Source organism: Jaculus jaculus, chromosome 2 (genome assembly GCF_020740685.1).
Source record: "Jaculus jaculus isolate mJacJac1 chromosome 2, mJacJac1.mat.Y.cur, whole genome shotgun sequence".
NCBI lineage: Eukaryota > Metazoa > Chordata > Mammalia > Rodentia > Dipodidae > Jaculus > Jaculus jaculus.
Window position 1 is genome coordinate 122133476 of NC_059103.1, and position 22127 is coordinate 122155602.

General features: G+C 39.8%; 1 protein-coding gene across 1 annotated transcript in view; it reads right to left on the reverse strand.

The window, feature by feature from the left end:
- Window positions 1–7256: 7256 nt before the first annotated feature.
- Window positions 7257–22127, reverse strand: part of Alkal1 (ALK and LTK ligand 1) — a 31149-nt gene continuing 16278 nt past the window's right edge. Inside the window, exons 2-4 of the mRNA XM_004653366.2 lie at window positions 10849–10902; window positions 8961–9041; window positions 7257–7333 (exon numbers count right to left, since the gene is read on the reverse strand). Of these exons, the coding sequence (XP_004653423.1) occupies window positions 7269–7333; window positions 8961–9041; window positions 10849–10902 (200 nt within the window). The 3' untranslated portion in view covers window positions 7257–7268. The remainder of the gene's footprint in view (window positions 7334–8960; window positions 9042–10848; window positions 10903–22127) is intronic.

Below are 22127 nucleotides of genomic sequence, written 5' to 3' on the forward strand. Positions count from 1 at the left end.
CACACAGTATTAGCATTGAGTACCTGGCCTGCCTGTATTGGGATTCTCCACCTCCAAGATTAAATGACGGGGCACTTTTAATAGAGTGTTTATGTCAATGAACTGAACAAGCCAAGGCAATTTAGGAGGCTAGACTGCAGCTAACAGTGCTGTCCTGCTAGGTGAGCACTGTCATTACACAAAACACAAAGTCTTCAAGACTAACTCAACAACTGCTCAATAGTGCCTCACAGATATTTGTCTTTTTCTTTTTCTTTTTTTAATTTTTATTTATTTATTTGAGAGCGACAGACACACAGAGAAAGACAGATAGAGAGAGAGAGAGAGAATGGGCGCGCCAGGGCTTCCAGCCTCTGCAAACGAACTCCAGACGCGTGCGCCCCCTTGTGCATCTGGCTAACGTGGGACCTGGGGAACCGAGCCTCAAACCGGGGTCCTTAGGCTTCACAGGCAAGAGCTTAACCACTAAGCCATCTCTCCAGCCCTATTTGTCTTTTTCATGTTGATCTGCAATGTATTCTTTAAATTTCACTCTCTGGTGTACAAAATCATTCATTGTTTTATTACACAAAGTATCTACTATGAGCTGAAATTTCTTCTAGGCTCTTAAAAATACTTCTGAAGGGAGTCCGCTCTCTTGAAGACTTTATATTTATTGTAGGAGGATAGATTTTAAAACAAGGGGCTAGGGTGATATAGCTCAGCAGTTAAAGGTGCTTACTTGTAAAGCCTGCTAGCCTGAGCATACATGTAAGTCCAGACATGAAAATAGCACATGTGTCTGGAGTTCATTTGCAGCAGCAAGAGATCCTGGCATATGCAAGCACACATGCATGCACATATGCAAATAAATAAAAGTTTAGAAAACAACATATAGCACTGTGGCAAAGACATGTAAATAATATGAAGCAAATTATGATAGGAAATGTGAGGGTGGCACTTTAGATAGAGGCAGATTTCCCAATCAAATAACCATTTTTTGAACATGTACAAAAGACGTATCCATCTTCCCCAGCCCCTCCCCCCCCCAAATTAAATCATACTTTCTGTCCTCTAAAGAGCTAGCTTTATTTTTATTAATTAATTACTTTATTTATTTATTTATTTATTTATTTATTTATTTATTTATTTATTGTAGTGCTGGGGACTGAACAGAGGATTGAATACATGCTAGGCAAGCACTCCACTGCTGAGCTCCCTGTGTCCTGCAAGGGCTAGCTTTGATTATTGCATCTGGTCTCTTATAAAGCAAAAGATGTAAAACAGAAAGTGAAGGGAAGGTTGGGCAATTAGAAACAGCTCAACGATTAACCAGATCATTTACCTCAAACCCCTGGGTGCCTGGTTGAGAACAGCTCACTTAGTTAAGACAGATCTAAATACCCAAGACAATATTGTTAACCTCTTGCATTGCTGCTTATACAGTGAGATCACTTCTCTGATGTTAGGGTGTTATTTTCTTAAGTAGTCATGAATTTTTCCCTCTTCCTCTTTAAACCAGGTATTTCCCCAAATGAGAAATTTTTCTGTATAGAAATAAATTACAATTTCCTTTTCATGACTTTCAACCTTTCACTGTTGAAGTTGATGCAATGAGAAAATAAGTGTGATATAGTAAAATAAACATTATTTGAATGAAATTTTAATCAATCTAAGTGGATTTAAATATATATATGTAAAATTTGTAAAGTGTATTAGGTATCTTTGAGAATGTTTAAAATTTATTTTCATAGAAGTGCACCTGAAATACCTTACATTTTTGAAACCATATTAATCATAAAGCCACCTTAGGCTATTTTCTGTCTCCATCAGATACATCCTACCAATAAGTTCATATTTGATATACTTAATAGCCTCTTTAATAAAAAAAAAAAAGAGGGCTGGAGAGATGGCTTAGCAGTTAAGCGCTTGCCTGTGAAGCCCAAGGACCCCAGTTCGAGGCTTGATTCCCCAGGACCCACGTTAGCCAGATGCACAAAGGGGCGCACATGTCTGGAGTTCGTTTGCAGTGGCTGGAGGCCCTGGCATGTCCATTCTCTCTATATCAGTCTCTTTCTCTCTCTCTCTCTCTGTGACTCTCAAATAAAAAAAATGAACAACAAAATAAAAATAAAATAAAATAAAAAAGAGCTCTCAACTCTCTGGTTATATGAAAACCAATTTCATTTTTTCCAAATATAGCAAGTATTATAATTACTATGGTAAACACATATAATTGAAAGCATATTATCCTTTTCAGTCTTTATTACATAATATTACTATAAGATTTCATTTCCACCCAGGTTTCTTTATTTTGAAACAGGGTCTCCAAATGTATCCAATGTTGGCCTTGAACTATTTTCCTGCTTCAGCCTTGAAGTGCTAGGATTACAGGTGTGACTCCTACACCTGGCTTTCCTAAAGTTTCCTCAATATAATTATTTTATAATTATTTGCCTATAGGTAATGAAGACCCAGTCTCATAATATTTCTAAAGCCAAAGGACATTTTTAATGTACTTTCCTTTTTCTGATGGGTGAAGCAGAATGTATGCAAGCATACAAATACCATTACACTCAGTCAAAGAAGAGGTGACAGGGGCTGGAAGGTGAAAGTGGGGACTCCCATGTGGAACAGACATATATGTCTTCACAACATCAACATAACCAGCTGAAAGGCGATAGAAAACGATTTTTAGGATAGATATGGTGGTCCATGCTTATCATCCAAGACTTTAGGAAGTAGAGGCAGGAGGATCAATAGAATAAGGCCACCTTGGGTCATATAGCAAGTTCAAAGCAAGCCTGGGCTACTTGTGACCCTGTCTCAAAAATACCAAACAGGGGCTGGAGAAATGGCTTAGCAGTTAAGGGGCTTACCTACAAAACCAAAGGACTCAAGCTTGATTCCCCAGGACCCACACGAGCCAGATGCACATGGTGGCACATGTGTCTGGAGTTCATTTGCAGCTGCTGAAGACCGTGACATGCCTATTCTCTCTCTCTCTCGCTTAAATAAATAAAATAAACAAATAAAAATTTGAACAATAATAAACAGATAACCAATATTTATACTGGCTAAGGATTGCTTAAAAACTCATGTTTTGGCCAGGTGTGGTGGCACACGCCTTTAATCCCAGCACTCGGGAGGCAGAGGTAGGAGGATTGCCATGAGTTTGAGGACACCCTGAGACTCCATAGTGAATTCCAGGTCAGCCTGGGCTAGAGTGAGACCCTACCTTGAAAAACAAACAAACAAACAAACAAAAACTCATGTTTTGCCCACACTTTAAAAGCATAGGTATTTTCAATTGTTTGATTTAAAGGGTTTTTTTTTTTTTCCTTTTAGTGTTTAAATGAAGATAAGTGAACGTACATATACATTTATTTCACTCCCTGGCATACAAATCCTCAGCCCGAGGACAGCTGGATTTTATTCTACTTAAGATTGCAATAGCATATGATCTAATTTCCAATGGCAAAAAATACCTCAGGACACTAGTTATTAGTTGGAAATACACATATAATATACATATATGATAAGTATGTTTCAAGAGTATTACCATTACAACAAATATATTTTATTCAAAGAAAAGCAACATTTTCATATTTCTGTTTTAATAAATTCACATTTCAAATTAATATAAATAAAGATAAGTTATTAATAAAGTTATTTAAATATTATTAAATAAAAATTATAAAAGTAGATATAGTACATAAATACTTGACAAACATATTACTAACATTTTATACAAAATTTATAATTTTTTACAGTTACTCAAACATAATTTACATAATTAAATGTGTCCTATGGAATGTTAGCCATATAAAAATAATATTCCTAGACAAATAAGGCACAATTTAGGGCTGGAGAGATGGCTTAGTGGTTAAGCGCTTGCCTGTGAAGCCTAAGGACCCCGGTTCGAGGCTCGGTTCCCCAGGTCCCACGTTAGCCAGATGTTCGTTTGCAGAGGCTGGAAGCCCTGGCGCGCCCATTCTCTCTGTCTCCCTCTATCTGTCTTTCTCTCTGTGTCTGTCACTCTCAAATAAATAAATAAATAACTAAAAAAAAAATAAGGCACAATTTATATACCCTATTTGTAATATGTGGCTTAAATTCTGTTTATAAAAAAACAATAAATTACTGTATATACAAAAGTAAACCAAGAAAGGCTCCATTGTACTATAGGACACTGTTATTCCTGAGAAGGCTCTTATTTTTCTTGGGTTCGTTCCCTTAAAACTAGAAGTTTCATCTTTTTTTTTTTTACATTTAATGTGGTTCCAGGCACTTTTCCCCTTCAAATTAGATTTGCATCCTTATGAAATATCTGTGGTAGAAAGAAAAGAAAAATGTTAATGAGATGATTCTAACATACATAAAACTATACTGTTAGTAGTTATGCTTTATATCATCTTTCTTAAAGAAGCTAATCCTAACCCTTCTGCACTGCTGGTGGGAATGCAATCTGGTCCAGCCATTGTGGAAAACAGTGTGGAGGTTCCTAAAACAGCTAGAGATTGATCTACCATATGACCCAGCTATAGCCCTCCTAGGCATATATCCAAAGGACTCATCTCATTTCCTTAGAAGTACGTGCTCAACCATGTTTATTGCTGCTCAATTTATAATAGCTGGGAAATGGAACCAGCCTAGATGTCCCTCAACAGATGAGTGGATAATGAAGATGTGGCACATTTATACAATGGAGTTCTACTCAGCGGTAAAGAAAAATGAAGTTATGAAATTTGCAGAAAAATGGATGGACCTGGAAAGGATTATACTAAGTGAGGTAACCCAGGCCCAGAAAGCCAAGCGCCACATGTTCTCTCTCATATGTGGATCCTAGCTACAGATGACTGGGCTTCTGCGTGAGAATGAAAATACTTAATAGCAGAGGCCAGTAAGTTAAAAAGGAGGCATAAAGGGTAGAGAAAGGAAGGGAGGAGGATACTTAATAGGTTGATATTGTATATATGTAATTACAATGATTGTAATGGGGAGGTAATATGATGGAGAATGGAATTTCAAATGGGAAAGTGTAGGGGTGGGGAGGGAGGGAATTACCATGGGATATATTTTATATTCATGGAAAATGTTAATAAAAATTTAAAAACAAAAAAAGAAGCTAATCCTAAGAATGCAGGGTAATGTGCTTATGAAGGGGAGAAGGTCTTATAGAGACATAAAATGACCTCCTCGCTCTTAAAGTGTATTATGTCTATAGCAAAAATGAACTTGACAACTGTGCAAAAACTCAGAAAATATTTTTAACATGTACAAAACTAGGATATTATAGAATATTATAATTATAATATCTTCTTAAATACATAGGAGCAGACATCACAGAATATTATAGAGGAAATCACTGAACCTCAAGGCTCTCCAGTTTAACTGTTTTGTAGTGTTTTATGGAGATTGGGTCTTATACTAAACTCTAAATTTTAAAGAACACCAGGAGAGTAGAGTTTGTATACTATATTTTATTATTTTTAGGTTTTGGTGGTGTTGTGAATTGAACTTAGGACCTCATGCCCACTAGTACTTTCTATACCACTAACTTATACCTTCAGCCCATGGTTTAAATTACAATACAGTGTATGTATGGGGAGGGCTTTTCCACTTATTATGTCTATCTAAGGACTTGATATAAGTTTACTCATCTATATAAAAATATAATCAATACTCAGGAAAGATAAATATGTTTGATTCAGGACATTTTATAGCCAAATAAATTTTCTGAATTTATTCACCTTAAAAATTCAAAACATTTGAGATAAATTGAAAGTAATTCACTCAAGTGACTTGCTACTGTCCGTGGTACTGAAATTCTGCCCCCAAAATGTTGACGACTTTGTATGTACCACATTGGAAGAGAACTCAGATAGATAGATAGATAGATAGATAGACAGACAGACAGACAGATAGATAGATAGATAGATATGCAGTGTTTTCTATCAATTCTAATTTTATAAGTAAATGTCATGATTTATATTAATTTTTTATGATTGTACAAATACTGTATTCCCTTTGGGCTCCTAGTGTAATTGATCCAGAATGAAACTAATTTAACATTTCACTCTTATCAAGTAATAGCCTAGAGTAGGTAATGATTTTATATCACTTGTGTTTTTGTGTGTTTTGTTTCTGTTTTATTTATTTTTCCAGACAGGTTTCACTAGTTGTCCAGGCTGATCTAGAACTTGCTTCCGTCTCAGCCTTCCAACTGCTGAAACAGTGGCCATGTGTTACCAAGCCCAGTGAATTCTTTTCTCTTTTTTTTCTGCTACTCCAAAAGTTTCTTTCTGCTTTTTACATATACAGTGTAAACCAAGGTTTGGAGGCCTACATTTGCTTTCATCATGTCTTTCATCATTTCAGGTTAGATAGACCTGTAAATGTTTCATGTATCAATGAGCATCTGCATGTTGTTTCTGCACAATAATAAAATAAGTCTGAAAAATGGTTGAACAAGTTTTTAATCATTAAGATTTGGTAGGACTGCCAAAAACTGTTTATTTTACTTGATGATGCAATTACATGGAGAATATTTTAAATTAATTTAATACGAAAGTTACTTAGGCCAAGTTTAAAATAAAGCAAAACATCTACAGATTCAGTTCAGGATATGTTGTGAAGGTTATTTACTGGTTTTGTATACCCTTCAAAATTTTCTTGTTTTATTTGCTAATTTGTATGTTTTGTCTTGTTTTTCTAAGACAAGATGTCACGATGTAATAGTGCAAGCTAGTCTCAAACTCTGTAATCCTCCTGCTTCAGCGTCTCAAGTGCTAGGACTATAAGTAAACTTTTCTTACAGTATACTTTAGGGCTGGGGTGTAGCTCAGTGGTTCAGCATTTGTGCATGTGTACTACTCCCTGGACTTGATCCCCACTGCCATGAAGGAGGAAGAGGAGGGAAAGGAAGAAGAGAGATGGAATGAGGAGATGGGCAGAGAGAAAGGAAGTAAACTCAGGATCAAAAGAATTCTATAGGGCTGGAGAAATTGCTTAGGGGTTAAGAAACTTGCCTGAAAAGCCTAAGGACCCAAGTTTGATTCTCCTGTGGCCATGTAAACCCAGATACACAAGTTGGGTCAGGTGTCTGGAGTTCATTTGCGGTGGCTAGAGGCCCTGCCGCACCCATTCTCTATCTTCCTCTTTCTCTCTCACTCCTTCTCTCTCTCTCTAATAAATAAGTAAATAGAATAGTGTTTAAAAAAATAAAAAAGAGATAGATGATAGATGGATGGATGGATAGATAGATAGATACTCACGGGATGGGTTTCCTAGGTCTGTGAGCATAGTGGACTCACTGCCAGTCTTGTTAGCAATCTAGCGCATCTTTTATAATCTAGGCAAACATTTAAAGATAAATAATGTATATCGTTACTATAAACATGGAAGAAATAATATCAGCTGTCATTAATTCATGTAACAGTAGCCATGATTTGAAAAACACATAGCAAGGTTGGAGAGATGGTATAGCAGTTAAGGCACTCACATGCAAAGCCCAAGGACTCAGGTTCAATTCCCTGGGAACAATGTAAAGCAGTGGCTAGAGGCATTGGCATGCCCATTCCCCTCCCCCTTCTTTTTTTTTTTTTAATTTTTTCCGAGGTAGTGTCTTACTCTAGCTCAGGATCACTGACCTGGAATTCACTATGTAGTCTCAGGGTGGCCTCGAACTCATGGTGATCCACCTACCTCTGCCTCCTGAGTGCTGGGATTAAAGGCATGAGCCACCACACCCAGCTCCTCTCTCTCTCTCAAAAAAATAAAATAAAATAAAAATAGCCAGGCATGGTGGTGCATGCCTTTAATCCCAGCACTCGGGAGGCAGAGGTAGGAGGATCACTACAAGTTTGAGGCCACCCTAAGGCTACATAGTGAACTGCAGGTCAGCCTGAGTTACAGTGAGACCCTACCTCAAAAAACCAATATATAAATAAATTATATAAATAAATAAATAAATAAATAAATAAATAAATAAAATATTTTAGAAACACATAACATATTAAATGCTTAACATGGATTTTCTCTTTAATTCCCCGGATGATAGTCATGACAATGAGATATCTTTACTTTAAAGATAGAAAACAGCTTGAAAATACTACTTATCTCCTAGATAGTAACAGCTTAGTCTCAAAGACTGCTTTTTTCTACCACACTGTGCAATATTCTTAATTTTCCCTAGTGATTAAATACAAATGGTTTTGAAAAAAAAACCATTTGTATTGTGGGAGACTCAATATCCTGAGTGAAATAAAATATTCCTCAAGATGAACCACCCTGTTAATTAAAAACATAGTGCTTAAAGTTCATTTCATTTAAAAGAAAAGTTTAACTATGGGATATATTTTATAATCATGGAAAATGTTAATAAAAATTAAAAAAAAAGAAAAGGTTAGATTTAGAAAGTAACTTTAAATAAGCAAATAAATTAACATACATTATCATAATTTAGGTATTTTAAATGCTAGCACTTTTTTCCTATGTTTGAAATTATTAACTCCAGTAACTTAAATATCAAAAATCATTATGTAACATCACCACATGCTACCATTATTAAGAAATATCCATTAACCACTATACAAATAACATGATAAGAAAATGTTTACTTTAAAATAATTTAAGAGGGAATTTTGACTTACATAGTTATTTTCATTTCATAGATTTTTAATTTTATGAAAAAGCACTTTATTTATGCCAAAGAATTTGAATAATAATAAAAGGTTTTAATCCAGACAAACATTTAGATGCTTAAGGGAATCTGGCTATTTTCAGATCTGGATATATTCCCAAGGAAAATGTGATCTCGTGCCTTATAGTTCCAACAGTACACATAAATCTTAAGCACTCTCAGAAGTATAAAGAGCATCTCATTCAGTGTTTAGTCTATCATGTCTCAGTTCAAGCTTAAAATTATAGGCTCTTAGAGTAGGATAAGGATTTTTCTAAAACCTGCCCAAGCAACTTACAAGCTGGTGTTGAGCAATCCCTGGTATTATGGTAGAGTCGATAGAAATGTTTGCTACATTCTGCTGAAAATGTGACTGGCCCTGGAGGGAAGGAAAGGAATGCTTATTACAAACAGAGTTGTATTTTCCAAACAAATTACTAACACTTTATGGATGGAGATACTATAACTCTCGTTCACATCCTTCTTGCCCTTAAAAGAACTTTCTTAACAGTTCTTCCCCTCACCCAGACTCCGTGGGAGGCAGCAAGTCTTGATCTGTGAAAAACAAGCTGGATGCGTTCTGCATTCTTGACATCTCACATCATGGAACCTTCACTTCCAGCAGTACTCTGGAATAACTGGAAGGGAAATATTCCAGAGAGAAGGAAAAAATCTGGAGAGAGCAAATCAAATGTATATGAAGAATAAAAACAAATGTCTGTGGCTTCTACTTTCCTCTCCCCAGATTTTTTTTATTTAATAGGAAATAATGTTTATATGCAGTGTCATTTATTCCCTTGTTGAATTAAAAGTGCTGTGTGCTTCATTTGTTTTGAGGATTACTGTAAAGGTGCCAGGACCTTGAGATGTCCCTCATCTTTCCACATAAATCCAAGATGGACTCCATCACTTTCCTCCTTCTACCTGAAGACAAGGTTTTAATGGAATTGGGAGGAATGGGCAAGCCCAGTCAGGTTACGAACATTCAGAATCCTTTCACTTCCCCATCTGCAGATGAAAATCCACTTGACCCTCTTAAAATTAGTGCTGGTGCATGTCTGAATCCCAGAACTTGGGAACAGGGAAAGGAGAATCAAGGGTTCAAAGCCAGCATCAGTTGCATAGTAATTTTGAAGTATGTGTTGGCTACATGTGACCTTGTTTCAAAATAATTAATTGATTTCCAAAAAGTTAGTTAACAGCCATGACTCTCAAATTTGAATGGAAAAGTCATATAGGAAAATCACATCTTTTCCCTATTACAGGTCTGACATGTAAAAACAACACAAGATGGCTAAGAGTATTGGGAATGAGAGACAAGAGCAATAGAAAAACATGGGGCAGATTATCCACAATGACTTGGTGATTTGCTAGAACTTAAAGCATTGGATTATTGAAAATGATTGAAAAAGTTGATATGCACTAGGCGTAGTGATCTCAGCACTTGGAAGGCAGAGGGCAGAGGTAGGAGGATCACCATGAGTTTTTTGAGGCCACCCTGAGACTACATAGTGAATTCCAGGTCAGCCTGGGCTAGAGTGAGACCCTACCTCGAAAAACTTAAAAAAAAAAAAAGAAGAAGAAGAAGAAAAAGTTGATATGAGGAACAAAATAGTGTCATCAGTGCCACAAGAATATGTGCTCTGAGCTTAAGATACGTCATATGGCTGGCTATCTCTCCCCTGTTTAGAAAAGTGCTGCTTCCCCACTGGTGGGAAGCATAATCTAAACTCTGCAGCATGCTACGGAAGAGTGTACTCAATCTGATTCTGGCCCATGTTTCCAGCCATGTATTTGCCCAGTGGTCAAATGCATCCCTTCCTAAGTTCACCCACAGTCCATCAACATACTACCCACCTTTTCCTACCCAAATATATCATGTGCCTCCAATCCTTGCTCAGTGGGATCCTCCTGACTAGACTGTCTCTCTCATCCTGAGACAACTTCTTCATCTCTTAAAGACCACTGAGATATCGTGTCATCTTTAAGCCTTCATTGGCGTTTCTTACTTCCTGTGTACCCCTAAAACTTTGTTCATACTTCTATTACTTATTGAGATCTGGTTTATGTTGTAGTTTATATAAAAGTTAATAGCATTTGTCTGACTACTTAGCTGAAATATGAGCCTCATCTAGCACTCTTCATAAAATTTATTTACCTAAATCACTGAAATTGTATATGCTCACCTGTAAAATGCTTTATGAATTTATCTTTCAAGGTCAAGTCTCTTGGAAATATATCTGAAAAGAAAAAAAAGAAGACTTTACAATTCCTAGGATACTTTTCCACTATTAAAAGTTATCCCTGGACTGGAAAGATGGCTCAGTGGTTAAAGGCACTTCCTGCAAAGCCTGCTGACCTGAGTTTGATTCCCCAGTACCCAGGTAAAACCAGATGAACAAAGTGGCACATGCATCTGGAATTCATTGACGTTGGTGGGAAGCCCTAGTGAGCCCATACTCATGCCCTCTGTCTGCTTCTTCCTCTCTGTTTCTCAGATAAATAAATAGGCCTGGAGAGATGGCTTAGTCATTAACGTGCTTTGCCTGTGAAGCCTAAGGACTCAGGTTCAATTCACCAGTACCCACATAGCCAGGCACACAAGATGGTTCATACATTTGGGGTTCGTCTGCAATGGCTAGAGGACTTGGCACACCTATTCTCCCCGCCTTTTCTCTCTGTTTACTTCTTTCTCTCGCAAATAAATAAAATTTAACTAAATACCTTTTTAAAAATATCCCTCATGTTCTATAATTACAAGCACTAATCATGCAGACTATAGCATGTAGCCCCTCTCAAAGCTTTCTCTCTGTTTCTGATCATGCCTTGGAGTTCTGAAGTTCCACCAGAATTCCTGTTTGTTCTATGGTTTCCCCATCACTCCCTGCAGACCCCTTACCAATGGATAGCCACATCTGAACGTGTAAGTTCTGAGTGCCCCAGGCCTGCTCCCCTCCCATGTGCCAGAGGCTCAGTAAACACTTGGGCCACCACACAAGAAGCCGTGTTTAATTTCCACTTTTCCTCATCCCTCCATCCAACCATGAGTGAGATTTGTATATTCCACTTCCAGCCTTTACCCCACTCCCTTTCATTTCTGCTTCCTTTCACTAACTCAGGTTGGTCCAGACATCACACATCTGTGCCTGGACTTGGGCAGCAGTCTCCCAGCCACCCTTCCCTGTAACCCTCCCCCTGCCCCGTGGCAGCCAGAGCAAAGGGGCTGAATTGTTCTTCAGATTATGAGACTCTCACTTAAAAGGCTTTAGCTGAAAATAAAATACAATTTAAAAACTAAGCAAAATCTCCACTGGTACTCACTAATAATCTACCATCCAGAAAATGCAACTTATAGATAACAACCAGGAGCCTAGGTAATTCATATAGGAAGGGAAAGCAAACTGTATAAAATATCACCAGGGTTTGCTGGTGGGTGTGAATTTAAACTGGCAACGTTGTATTATAGATTGACTGTCGAATATGTCAAACATAGCATGGGTGTAGCACATAAGGGAACCTTTGTCACTTCTCCATAGGTGCCTAGGTGAGGGTCAGAACCACTACAGTACGAAAACACCCTGTGTTTGTGTTTCTCCCTAGGTGAATCTGAGACAGGACATATACCAAGAAGACTTCATGGAGCCTGAGCAGTGGTGATGGAACTGTGGTAATGTTCTGACAGCATTTATGCATCTCTCTCTCTCTCTCTCTCTCTCTCTCTCTCTCTCTCTCTCTCTCCCTCTCTCTCTCTCTCTCTCTCTCTCTCTCTCTCTCTCTCTCTCTCTCACACACACACACACACACACACACACACACACACACTCCTCTCTCCTTTTCAAATAGATGATGAATGCAAGAAAGAATAAAAGAAAGAGAGAGAGGGAGGGAGGAAGGGAGAGAAGGAGGGAGAGAGGCAAGGTAATTTTGTAGAAAGTCACTTATTTGAGATTTGTGTGTTTCTTGTAGTTAGACTGGAGTTACAGGATTGAGGAAGGAAGGTCTCACTGGTAAAATATCAGTTTCATTACATCCAATCAAGGGTGTGTCCTACAACCATGATTTATGACTGCTGACATTAACCTGGCTTATCTGTCATGGGACTCTGCTGTCAAGTTTCTCTCTCCCTTTATCCTCCTTTTTAGAAGGAGGGCACTATACTCTGCCCACACATTGAGAAGACATGTCCTTGTTTCACCTTGAGGTTATAGTAGCTACATAAGTGATTTATAATTTTTTTTTTGTCATGGGCAATCTGTACATTTTCCCTCAAATATTTATTTGTTCAATTATTTATATCAACGTGGATTCACAAATATAGATTATACACACTGGATTATAAGGTAATACTACTTTATTATGTTGCTTAATTAGTTCCAGTTTGGGCTACTGAGACCTCTTTTTATTGATTGCTATGACCCTTTGATATGTTTATCATGTGCAGAGTTTTGTCATTGTTATTATTTTATATGCTTTTTTACTTTGTTTTCTGGCCACACGAGATTCTACCGGCTCATTTTGTATTACTTGCTGTCCTATTGCTAGTTTTCAGGAGTTTCTCCAGGGAGCCCTGGATCTTTCTCTTTGAGAATGATATGAGAACCCGAGAACTGGGGGCATGGGGTGTTCCTTGCTACTAAGTTGTTGCTCTAGGCCCTCGCAGATAATGTGAGGAAACATGCATGTGGGGTGAATGAGTGGCTTGATTGCTAGTGCATCCCAGTGGTTAAATTATTCCTAAGAGTTTTTAAGGTGGTGGATAGGATAAATTTAAGTTTTTAAGATGCATACTATCTGCAGTATTTCACTGATAATATCATTGAGATGACATTAAAAATAATCTAGAATGATCCGACTTCACCAACACAGTCATATTTGCACAGTGCTGCACCCAGCAATCCCACTTCATGTCCAGTTGTCAGCGTCCTCTGCTATGGCCTGAAAGTACTTTGTCTCCTCAGAGTGAAATGTTCTGCCAAGCGAGACAATTTCAGTGAGGCCTGGGGGTTCTTCTATAAATTGAGGTGGATAAACTAAATCATCTTTGAATCCTCCCAAGCTTCCTGTTACAAAATATGAGGACAAAATGCTTAATTATAGAGAACATTTACCAAAGGACAAGATGATAATTCAAACTATAAAATCATGCTCCATTGTAGAATTTCTTCTGGTTTTAACCATAAGACAATTCATGTGCTATTTAAACTTTAGCCATTTTATTTGAGGACTGTTCTCATAATAATAATTTGTTCAGCTACTGGTTAAATCCATTTAGTCCCTCTTCTGATTTAAAATTATCTTCTCCATAGACTGAACAAATTAGATTTTTGTGCAAATATTAAACATTTAAAAAACACAATACTTTGGATGTTCTTGTTGGTCTAGATAGCTAGAAGCCTTAGCAATAAACAGAGTCACTGGAAACCCCCAGAAGACTGTTGATCCAGTAGCAAGTACACAGCCACCACTCTAGGAGCCACACAGACCAAGAAGCAAAAAACTTGTGCTTACTTGAGCCAGAAATTAAGAAGAGAGCAGGTGTGAGGCAGGGCACAGGCTAATGCAGAGAAGGTCAAATGTGAGATTCCTGTAGTGGGGCTACTCAGCACACAGTGGCTAAGTGCATGTAAAAAGCAAGGGGGAAGGCTGAAGGAGACACTCTTTGGAATCAGCCCCACAGAGGCTTTCAGGATGTGCTGGTGTGGGGGAGGAAGTGAAGTTCCTTGGAAAGGTAAGGAGGAAAACCTCGCAAAGGAGCAGACCTCTTCACCGGGAAGTGAGGATGTGGCAGTCCAAGGAAGTTCCTTGGTGAAAAATCAACTCAAGAAGTCTCATATATATTTCCTGGAGGACAGGAAGGAAAAGGAGGTCCTCTTCTCATGAATTTGCTTCTTGGGTGGACTGGAAAGAATAGATTTCAGCTAAGATGAGGAGCTTAGTTGCAGGAGGCCAACCAGCGCCAGTTGCTCCGCTCTCAACAAGGAAAGATGAATCACACACACTTGAATTACCAAGATCGCCTTGGTATCACTTCTGTTACATTCCATTTGTGAAAGCACTGCTCCATCAACTCTATCCACAGGAAGCATGTTAAGACTTCTCTCAGAATTAAAGTGAAGTCTGTCTTGCTCTTGTAGCGAAAGCTAGATCAGGATGTGGCTGGGCAGATGGAGGTTTTATCCCTCTCTTTCCTTGTTGCCATGGAGCTCTCTGAGGTCATGCTAGCCCATCACAGCTGGAATCCCCTCCTTCATTGCTAACCTGATGATGCAGATATTTCTGTGGCCTCTTGGGCCTCTCCCTTTCCCCAATATAAACAAAGGTAAGAGTCTCAGGGGACCCTGCAGCAAAGATTAAAGTTCTCACTTGAGATGAGAGAAGTGAGGGTAACTTCACCATGCAGGAACCTCTCTGACAAGTGATGCCATTGGAACACTAAGTGCAAAAGGATCTTTCCCTAAAAATTCACATTTAAAGACTGGTTCAGTTAACTTTTGTGTTTTTTAATATTTTATTTTTATTTGTTTATTAGACAGAGGGGAAGAAGGCATGCCAGGGCCTCTAACCACTGCAAACAAACTCCACACGCATGTGCCACCTTGCGCATCTGGCTTACACAGGTTCTAAGGAGTCAAACCTGAGTCCTTAGGCTTTGCAGGCAAGCACCTTAACCACTAATCATGTTTCCAACCCAATCTCTGTGTTTTATAAGCATTTCTACTTTCAAACTATTGTGGTTTCTTTAAGCATCCCAACATATGACCCAGTCGTCAATTTTTTCCCCCTCTTGGGAAATAATGTGCCTTTTGAGAATGAGTGGCTCTCTGTAGTTCTTCCTGAAGGTCCCAGGCTTTCTCATCTCCATCAGTGCAGCTGCGTGTTCCTTGCTTCCATTTTGGAAAATCTCTCCTCTTTCTCTATTTGGCAGTTGTGCTCTACTGTTAATTTCCTGTGCAGCTTCATTTCACCTTCTTGAAACACTTCAGGTATCACTCTAAGTTGCACTGGATCTCTGACACTTGCTTGTGAACTGTGTATTTTCTGGCCACAAATATGTTTGTTTAGTCCAGAGGATTTTACTATGCTCTGTAAGGTATTCCTCCTTAGTTCGAGCTATTTCAGATAACTGAGTGAAAACTTGTTTAGGGTCTTATTCTGACAATGTTAAAAGAAGCATCTAGCAGCACCATAAATCAGCTTCTTCTAAGCCCCTCTGGCTGATGACTGCAGTGAGCACCATCTAGTGACCTCTCTTCCATTCCACTTCCAGGCTACTATCACCGTGTGCCTTCTCCACGCACCACAGCCTGGTCTTTCCTCTGTAACAAGTGATTAACCAGATGCTGGATGTCATCTTCTTTGTCAGTTAGAGCTTGGCCTGCATGCACTTTGAACTCTTCACATGTTATTCTCTGTTTCTTCCACTCACTTACCCAAGCTTTCCGTACCCTAGCCTCTTGCAGAAGCTACTTGCCTTTCCTGAGGTGGCAATGCTTGAAGTATCTTTTCTTGGTCCCATAAATCATTGCTCATCGATTTGAAATATGCTGATGATTGTTTTTGGTTTGTTACTTGTAATTAAATATTTTCACTGATCTCAGGCCTAGAGAGATGTCTTAGTAGTTAAGTGCTTGCCTATGAAGCCCAAGGACCCCGATTCACGGCTTGCTTCCCCAGGACCCACATTAGCCAGATGCACAAGGGGGTGCAGGCATCTGGAGTTCGTTTGCAGTGGCTGGAAGCCCTGGCGCGCTCATTCTCTCTCTCTCTCTCTCTCTCTCTCTCTCTCTCTCTCTCTCTCTCTCTCTCTCTCTGCCTCCTGTCTGTCACTAAAATAAATAAATAAAAATTTTTTTAAAATATTAAAAAAATATTTTTTTTTCACTGATCTTCTAGAGACTGTTATTTCGAAAATACTCACCATCAATTTATTCTGTTTGCAATATTCAGACTTTTCTTAGTTCTTTCTCTAGGACTCACTTTGGACCTCACTAGCTTTTCATAGTTCTTCCCTCAAACGTTTTAAACTTCTGTTGACTCCTTCCCAAAGCTGAGGTCCTATGAAGATGATTCTAGGCTCTTTATTGAGCAAGCTGTTCTTTTCAATTAGTCTACATTTTTCTTCAGAGTCCATAAGCCGTCTTCTCACATAAAGCTGGTTGCTGATTGGAAATGTCTCCAAAAAATCAAGAGGATAGCAAAAGGTCCAGCAATAGGGATTCACATGACCGATTCCCATTAGATACTTGGGATAGGGTCTATTCTCTTGGCTTCATTCACCATTGCCATAGCCCTGCACAGAACTTCCTGGACGGGCCCCAAGTAGTGCTCTGGCAGGCATGGGAGGATAGCTCCTCCAGGGCCCTAAGACTGCCACTGCAGTACCCCAAACCTCTAGGGCCTGGTCAGCCAAACAAGACAAAGAATGTTCACCATTGTGTTCAGAATCAAACACACTGTATGATAACAACAGGGACCACTGTGGAGCATCTGCTGATGGCATCCTTCGCCCACTGGCATCCATAGATGTAGGGCTCACCTGCCTGCCCCCCCCCCCTTTTGATTCATTCTTTGATAGAGCTCTGCACCCTGAGGTGGCTCAGGTCCAAGCCTGCCCCACAGGATGCCGAGCCTCACCCTACCCATGCCACTCTCTTTTTGCATTTCTAATGCTCTACCATCCTAGTGGCTTGCTGCCCGTACCAGGACTACCTCTCCCAGTCCTAGCAGATCTCTAGAGAAGAGGAAGACTCATCTACTTAACTTGCCTTTCTTATTCCACTCCTTTACTTCCCCTAACAGCCTATCAGACCGGAGTCCACTGGAACCATTAGCACTCACCCTGTGCTCACCCTGCCTTAGTGAAACTTCGTAGGTACTCCTGCTCACACCTCCTCCCACGGGGCTCCTCACAAGTGCCAGTCCTTCTGCTTCTAGCTGCCTACGAAGATAAACACCTTCCTTCCTGACATTTATCTCCTTGCCTGTGTGTCTCCTACACCCGAGCAAAGTTAAATCCACAGACGCTTATAGTGTTGTGTAGAGGGGACATACTAAGATGAATGAGAACTTAATTACTGCACATTTTAAATTCTCTGAGAAGGCCTGGAGAGATGGCTTAGCGGTTAAGCACTTGCCTGTGAAGCCTAAGGACCCCAGTTCGAGGCTCGGTTCCCCAGGTCCCACGTTAGCCAGATGCACAAGGGGGCGCACGTGTCTGGAGTTCATTTGCAGAGGCTGGAAGCCCTGGCACGCCCATTCTCTCTCTCTCCCTCTATCTGTCTTTCTCTCTGTGTCTGTTGCTCTCAAATAAATAAAAATTAAAAAAAATTCTCTGAGAAGACAAAAGTAGTTATAAGAAGGTTGTGCCTGTCCTTCCATAAAAATTATAATTTCCTGAGCTGGGCTTGGTGGCGCATGCCTTTAATCCCAGCACTTAGGAGGCAGAGGTAGGAGGATTGTGGAGAGTTCGAGGCCACCCTGAGACTACATAGTGAATTTCAGGTCAGCCTGGGCTAGACTGAGACCCTACTTCAGAAAAAAAAAATCATAATTTCCTAAACAAATTGCTTATTATTTTCAAGCATTTTCCAGTACATTTCAAAATACTTCACTGTGACTATTTTTGAAATGTGTGACTTAATTACTACCTGTGTTATGGTTTGAACACATTTCCCCTAAAAAGGCCCACATGTGAAAGGTATTGTCCTAGCCTTTAGGGATACTGGAAGGCAGTGCTCTTTAGTGGGAGTCTTTTTGTCGTCTGGGGCAGGGTCTTAAGCAGATAGTAAGACACCAATTCCTTCCTTCCCCCTATTTTGCAACCCAGGCATGAAATGAACATTTATTCCACATATTGTCACCCTGACATGCTGCCTTGTCACAAACCAAAAGGGACCATGTCAGTCATGAACTGAAACCTCCATGCTGTGAGTGAAAAATGATGCGCTCAAATATTTTTGGACATGAAGAGAAAGCTGACTAATACAATCTGGTTACCAAACATAAAATTTTTACCAAAGTTATTCAAAATACCTAATTAGAGAGCACTACAGAATAGGCAATCATAATTTTTTCTTAACAAAGGAATCTATGTGGCTTTATAAGATTGAGTGGATAAAAACACAAATAGAAAAAATACAATAAAACTGAACCCAAATTTAGCTTCTCAACATGTAAGATAGAAAATTCACTTTTAATTGATGACAAAACCTAGCCTACATATTAGGTTTCTTTCCTTTATTCTGAACTATATTTTATTTTTACTCACCACTTTAACACTTCAATGAATGTAGTAATAATGAGATGTTAATGTAGTAATTAACATCTACTTTTAGGTATGTATGATGCGTGTTTGTGCGTGCATGTTTATGTATCTTAGTGTGGGCATCTGTGTGCCATGGAGTCCGTGTGGAAATCAGAAGACAACTTTTGGGTGTTGGTTCTTGACTTTCCCTGGTTCAAGGTAGTGTTTCTTATTCTTGTCATTCAGTGCTGTGCTCACCAGGCTAGCTGGTCAGGAGCTTCCAGATTCCAGTAAATTCTGTGGTCTCTGCCTCCCATCTTACCATAGTTGTGCTGGGATCACAGAAGCTCATCCAGCTCCCAGCTTCTACATGGATTCTGAGGATCCAAACGCAGGTACTCATGCTTGGATGGCAATCACTTTATCCACTGAGCTGTGTCCCCAGCCCTAATTTGTATTTCGAAGATGTAAAAATTGAACTCTAAATCCTGCCCACTTAAAGAAGATTTTGTCTTCAAATATGTAAAGGAATACAGGAGACAGGTACAGGAAAGTGCAAGAGGACTGGATAAAACTCCATCCCTGTAAGGGAGCTGTGATGTTCCTGTTTTAGGAGTGGGCATATCCTCAGGCAACAGAAATTTTCCTGTAGCAACGTAAAGGTGTGAAGTGCTGTAATGAACTTGTCTTCTTGGATTTCTGACTCTGATGCCAGGGCAGCTTCTGGGCAGGTGAAAAGCCAAAGACTACATGTCTCCATGCAGGAGACCTGTGGGGTGCTGGTGCTTGAGACACAGCCGTCAACAGCAAGCCTTGATTTTCCTTTTCTTGTTCTTTTTCCCCCAGAGACAAAGTCTCTGTTGCTATATAGCTGAGGGTGGCTTTGAATTCATAATCCTCCTTCCTCAGTCTCACAAGAGCTAGGATTACAGGCAAGTGCCACAGTGCCTTTAACACATGTTTTCTGTTTGTACAGGAAGCCTACATTGTGAGAGGAAAGTAAAAGAACAATGTAATACTATCAATAAGTTTTTTATACTTTTTAAAATTTATTTGCAAGCAGGGCTGGAGAGATGGCTTAATGGCTAAAGTGCTTACCTATGAAGGCTAAGGACCTAGGTTCAATTCCACAGTACTCACATAAGCCAAGTGTACATGGTAGCTCATGCATCTGGAATTCATTTGCAGTGGCTAGAGGCCCTGGTGCACCCTGTTTCTTTTTCTATCTGTCTCTATCTATCACTACCTGCCCCTTTCTCGCTCTCTCTCAAACAAATAAATAAAAATAAAATAAAATAAATTTAAAATATTTATTTACAAGCAGAGAAAAGGAGAGAGGGGGGGGGGGAAGGAGGAAGGGACAGAGAGAAAGAGAGAGAGAATGGGCACATCAGGGCCTCGATCCATTGCAAAGAACTCCAGAGGCATGTGCCACTTTGTATACCTGGCTTTACATGAGTACTAGGGAATCAAACTGTTTCAATTAGGTTCAGCATTGCTGGTAGGAATCACCCAACCAACAGCAGCTTGTGGGAAAAAGAGATTTATTTTGGCTTATAGGTTCAAGAGGGAAGCTCCACAATGGCAGGGAACATGATGGCATGAGCAGAGGGTGGACATAACCCCCTGGCCAACATCAGGTAGACAACAGGGACAGGAGAGTGTGCCAAACACTGGCAAGGGAAACTGGCTATAACACTCATAAGCCTGCCCCCAACAACAGCCTCCAGGAGGCTTTAACTTCCAATTATCAGCAGGGGAGACTAGAGTTCAGAATACCTAAGTCTATGGGGGACACCTGAATCAAACCACCACATTCTGCCCCTGGGCACCATAAACTGATATCCATACATGATGTAAAAATACAACACATCCAGTCCAACTTTAAAGATTCCCATAGTTTTAGCCGGGCATGGTGGCGCACGCCTTTAATCCCAGCACTCGGGAGGCAGAGGTAGGAGGATCGCCGAGAGTTTGAGGCCACCCTGAGACTACATAGTGAATTCCAGGTCAGCCTGAGCCAGAGTGAGACCCTACCTTGAAAAACCAAAAAAAAAAAAAAAAAGATTCTCATAGTTTTTATAATTCCAATGATGTTCATATATCCCCATAGTCCAAGATCTTTTAACTGAGCCATAATACCAAAAAATCCCCCCCAAAACCCATAATGGCACAGAATAAACATTCACATTGCAAAATATGGCATGGGCATCACAAAGAAAAATTCAAACAATACAAGATTTAAAACAGGGCAAACACCAAACTCTATAGCTTCAAGTCTAATAACGCTAGCCAGTGACAAGTCTCTAAATCTGATAATCCTATCCAGCAACAAGTCTCTGACATTCCAATTCCACCCCTCCAGCTAGGCTACTCACAGTCCTGGAAAACTTCATTGGGGCCGGAAGCTTTCCTTGGTAGCCATCTCATGGTCCTGGCATCTCCACTGGGTCTCCACTACACCACAGGTTCATCCTCATGGCCCCATAGGGTCTCCATGCAGGCATCCAGCAAACCTGCTTCATACTGCTCATGGCCATTTCCAAAACACAAGACCATGTTGCAAACTCAATGACCCTCTTTCCAGCATTTCTTATACTCCACAATACCAGGTAGGGTGCCAATTTGTTAATCCATGGAGGAATAAAGCCTACTTTGAAGAATAGGATACTCCTTGAGTACTCAGGCTCCTTCCAAAGAGTCTACATTCTTTTGTTGCCCCAGTACAGGTCAGCTGGCCCAATCTCAAAGGTTTTAATCTCTCAATTGCAGCTGAACAGGCAGCAGTTCATCCAAAGATTTTTCTTTCTGTGCCATATCCCTCTGCTCACACCAGCTCATTTCTACGCAAAGCAACCCTGCACAACTTCTCAGGACATGGGCATAACAGCAAGCCTCACACAAACTGCTAGCCTAGTCCCAGCAAAGCTCTTTCTCATTCTCATAAGCCAAACTTCACAGTCCATAGTTCTTACTGCATTCAGGTCTTTCAACTCTGGCAAGAATAGTCCATCAAGGTGTACTTACAGCACTGCAAGGCATCTCTTAGGCCAAGGTTTCAAATCCTCCCACATTCCTCTTGAAAATCAGCTCCAAAAGGCCAAAGCCACACAGTTAGGTGTCTAGCAGCAACCCCACTCCTGGTACCATTTTACTGTTGCAGTCAGGTCCAGCACTGCTGGTAGAAATCACCCAACCAACAGCAGGTTGTGGGAAAAAAAA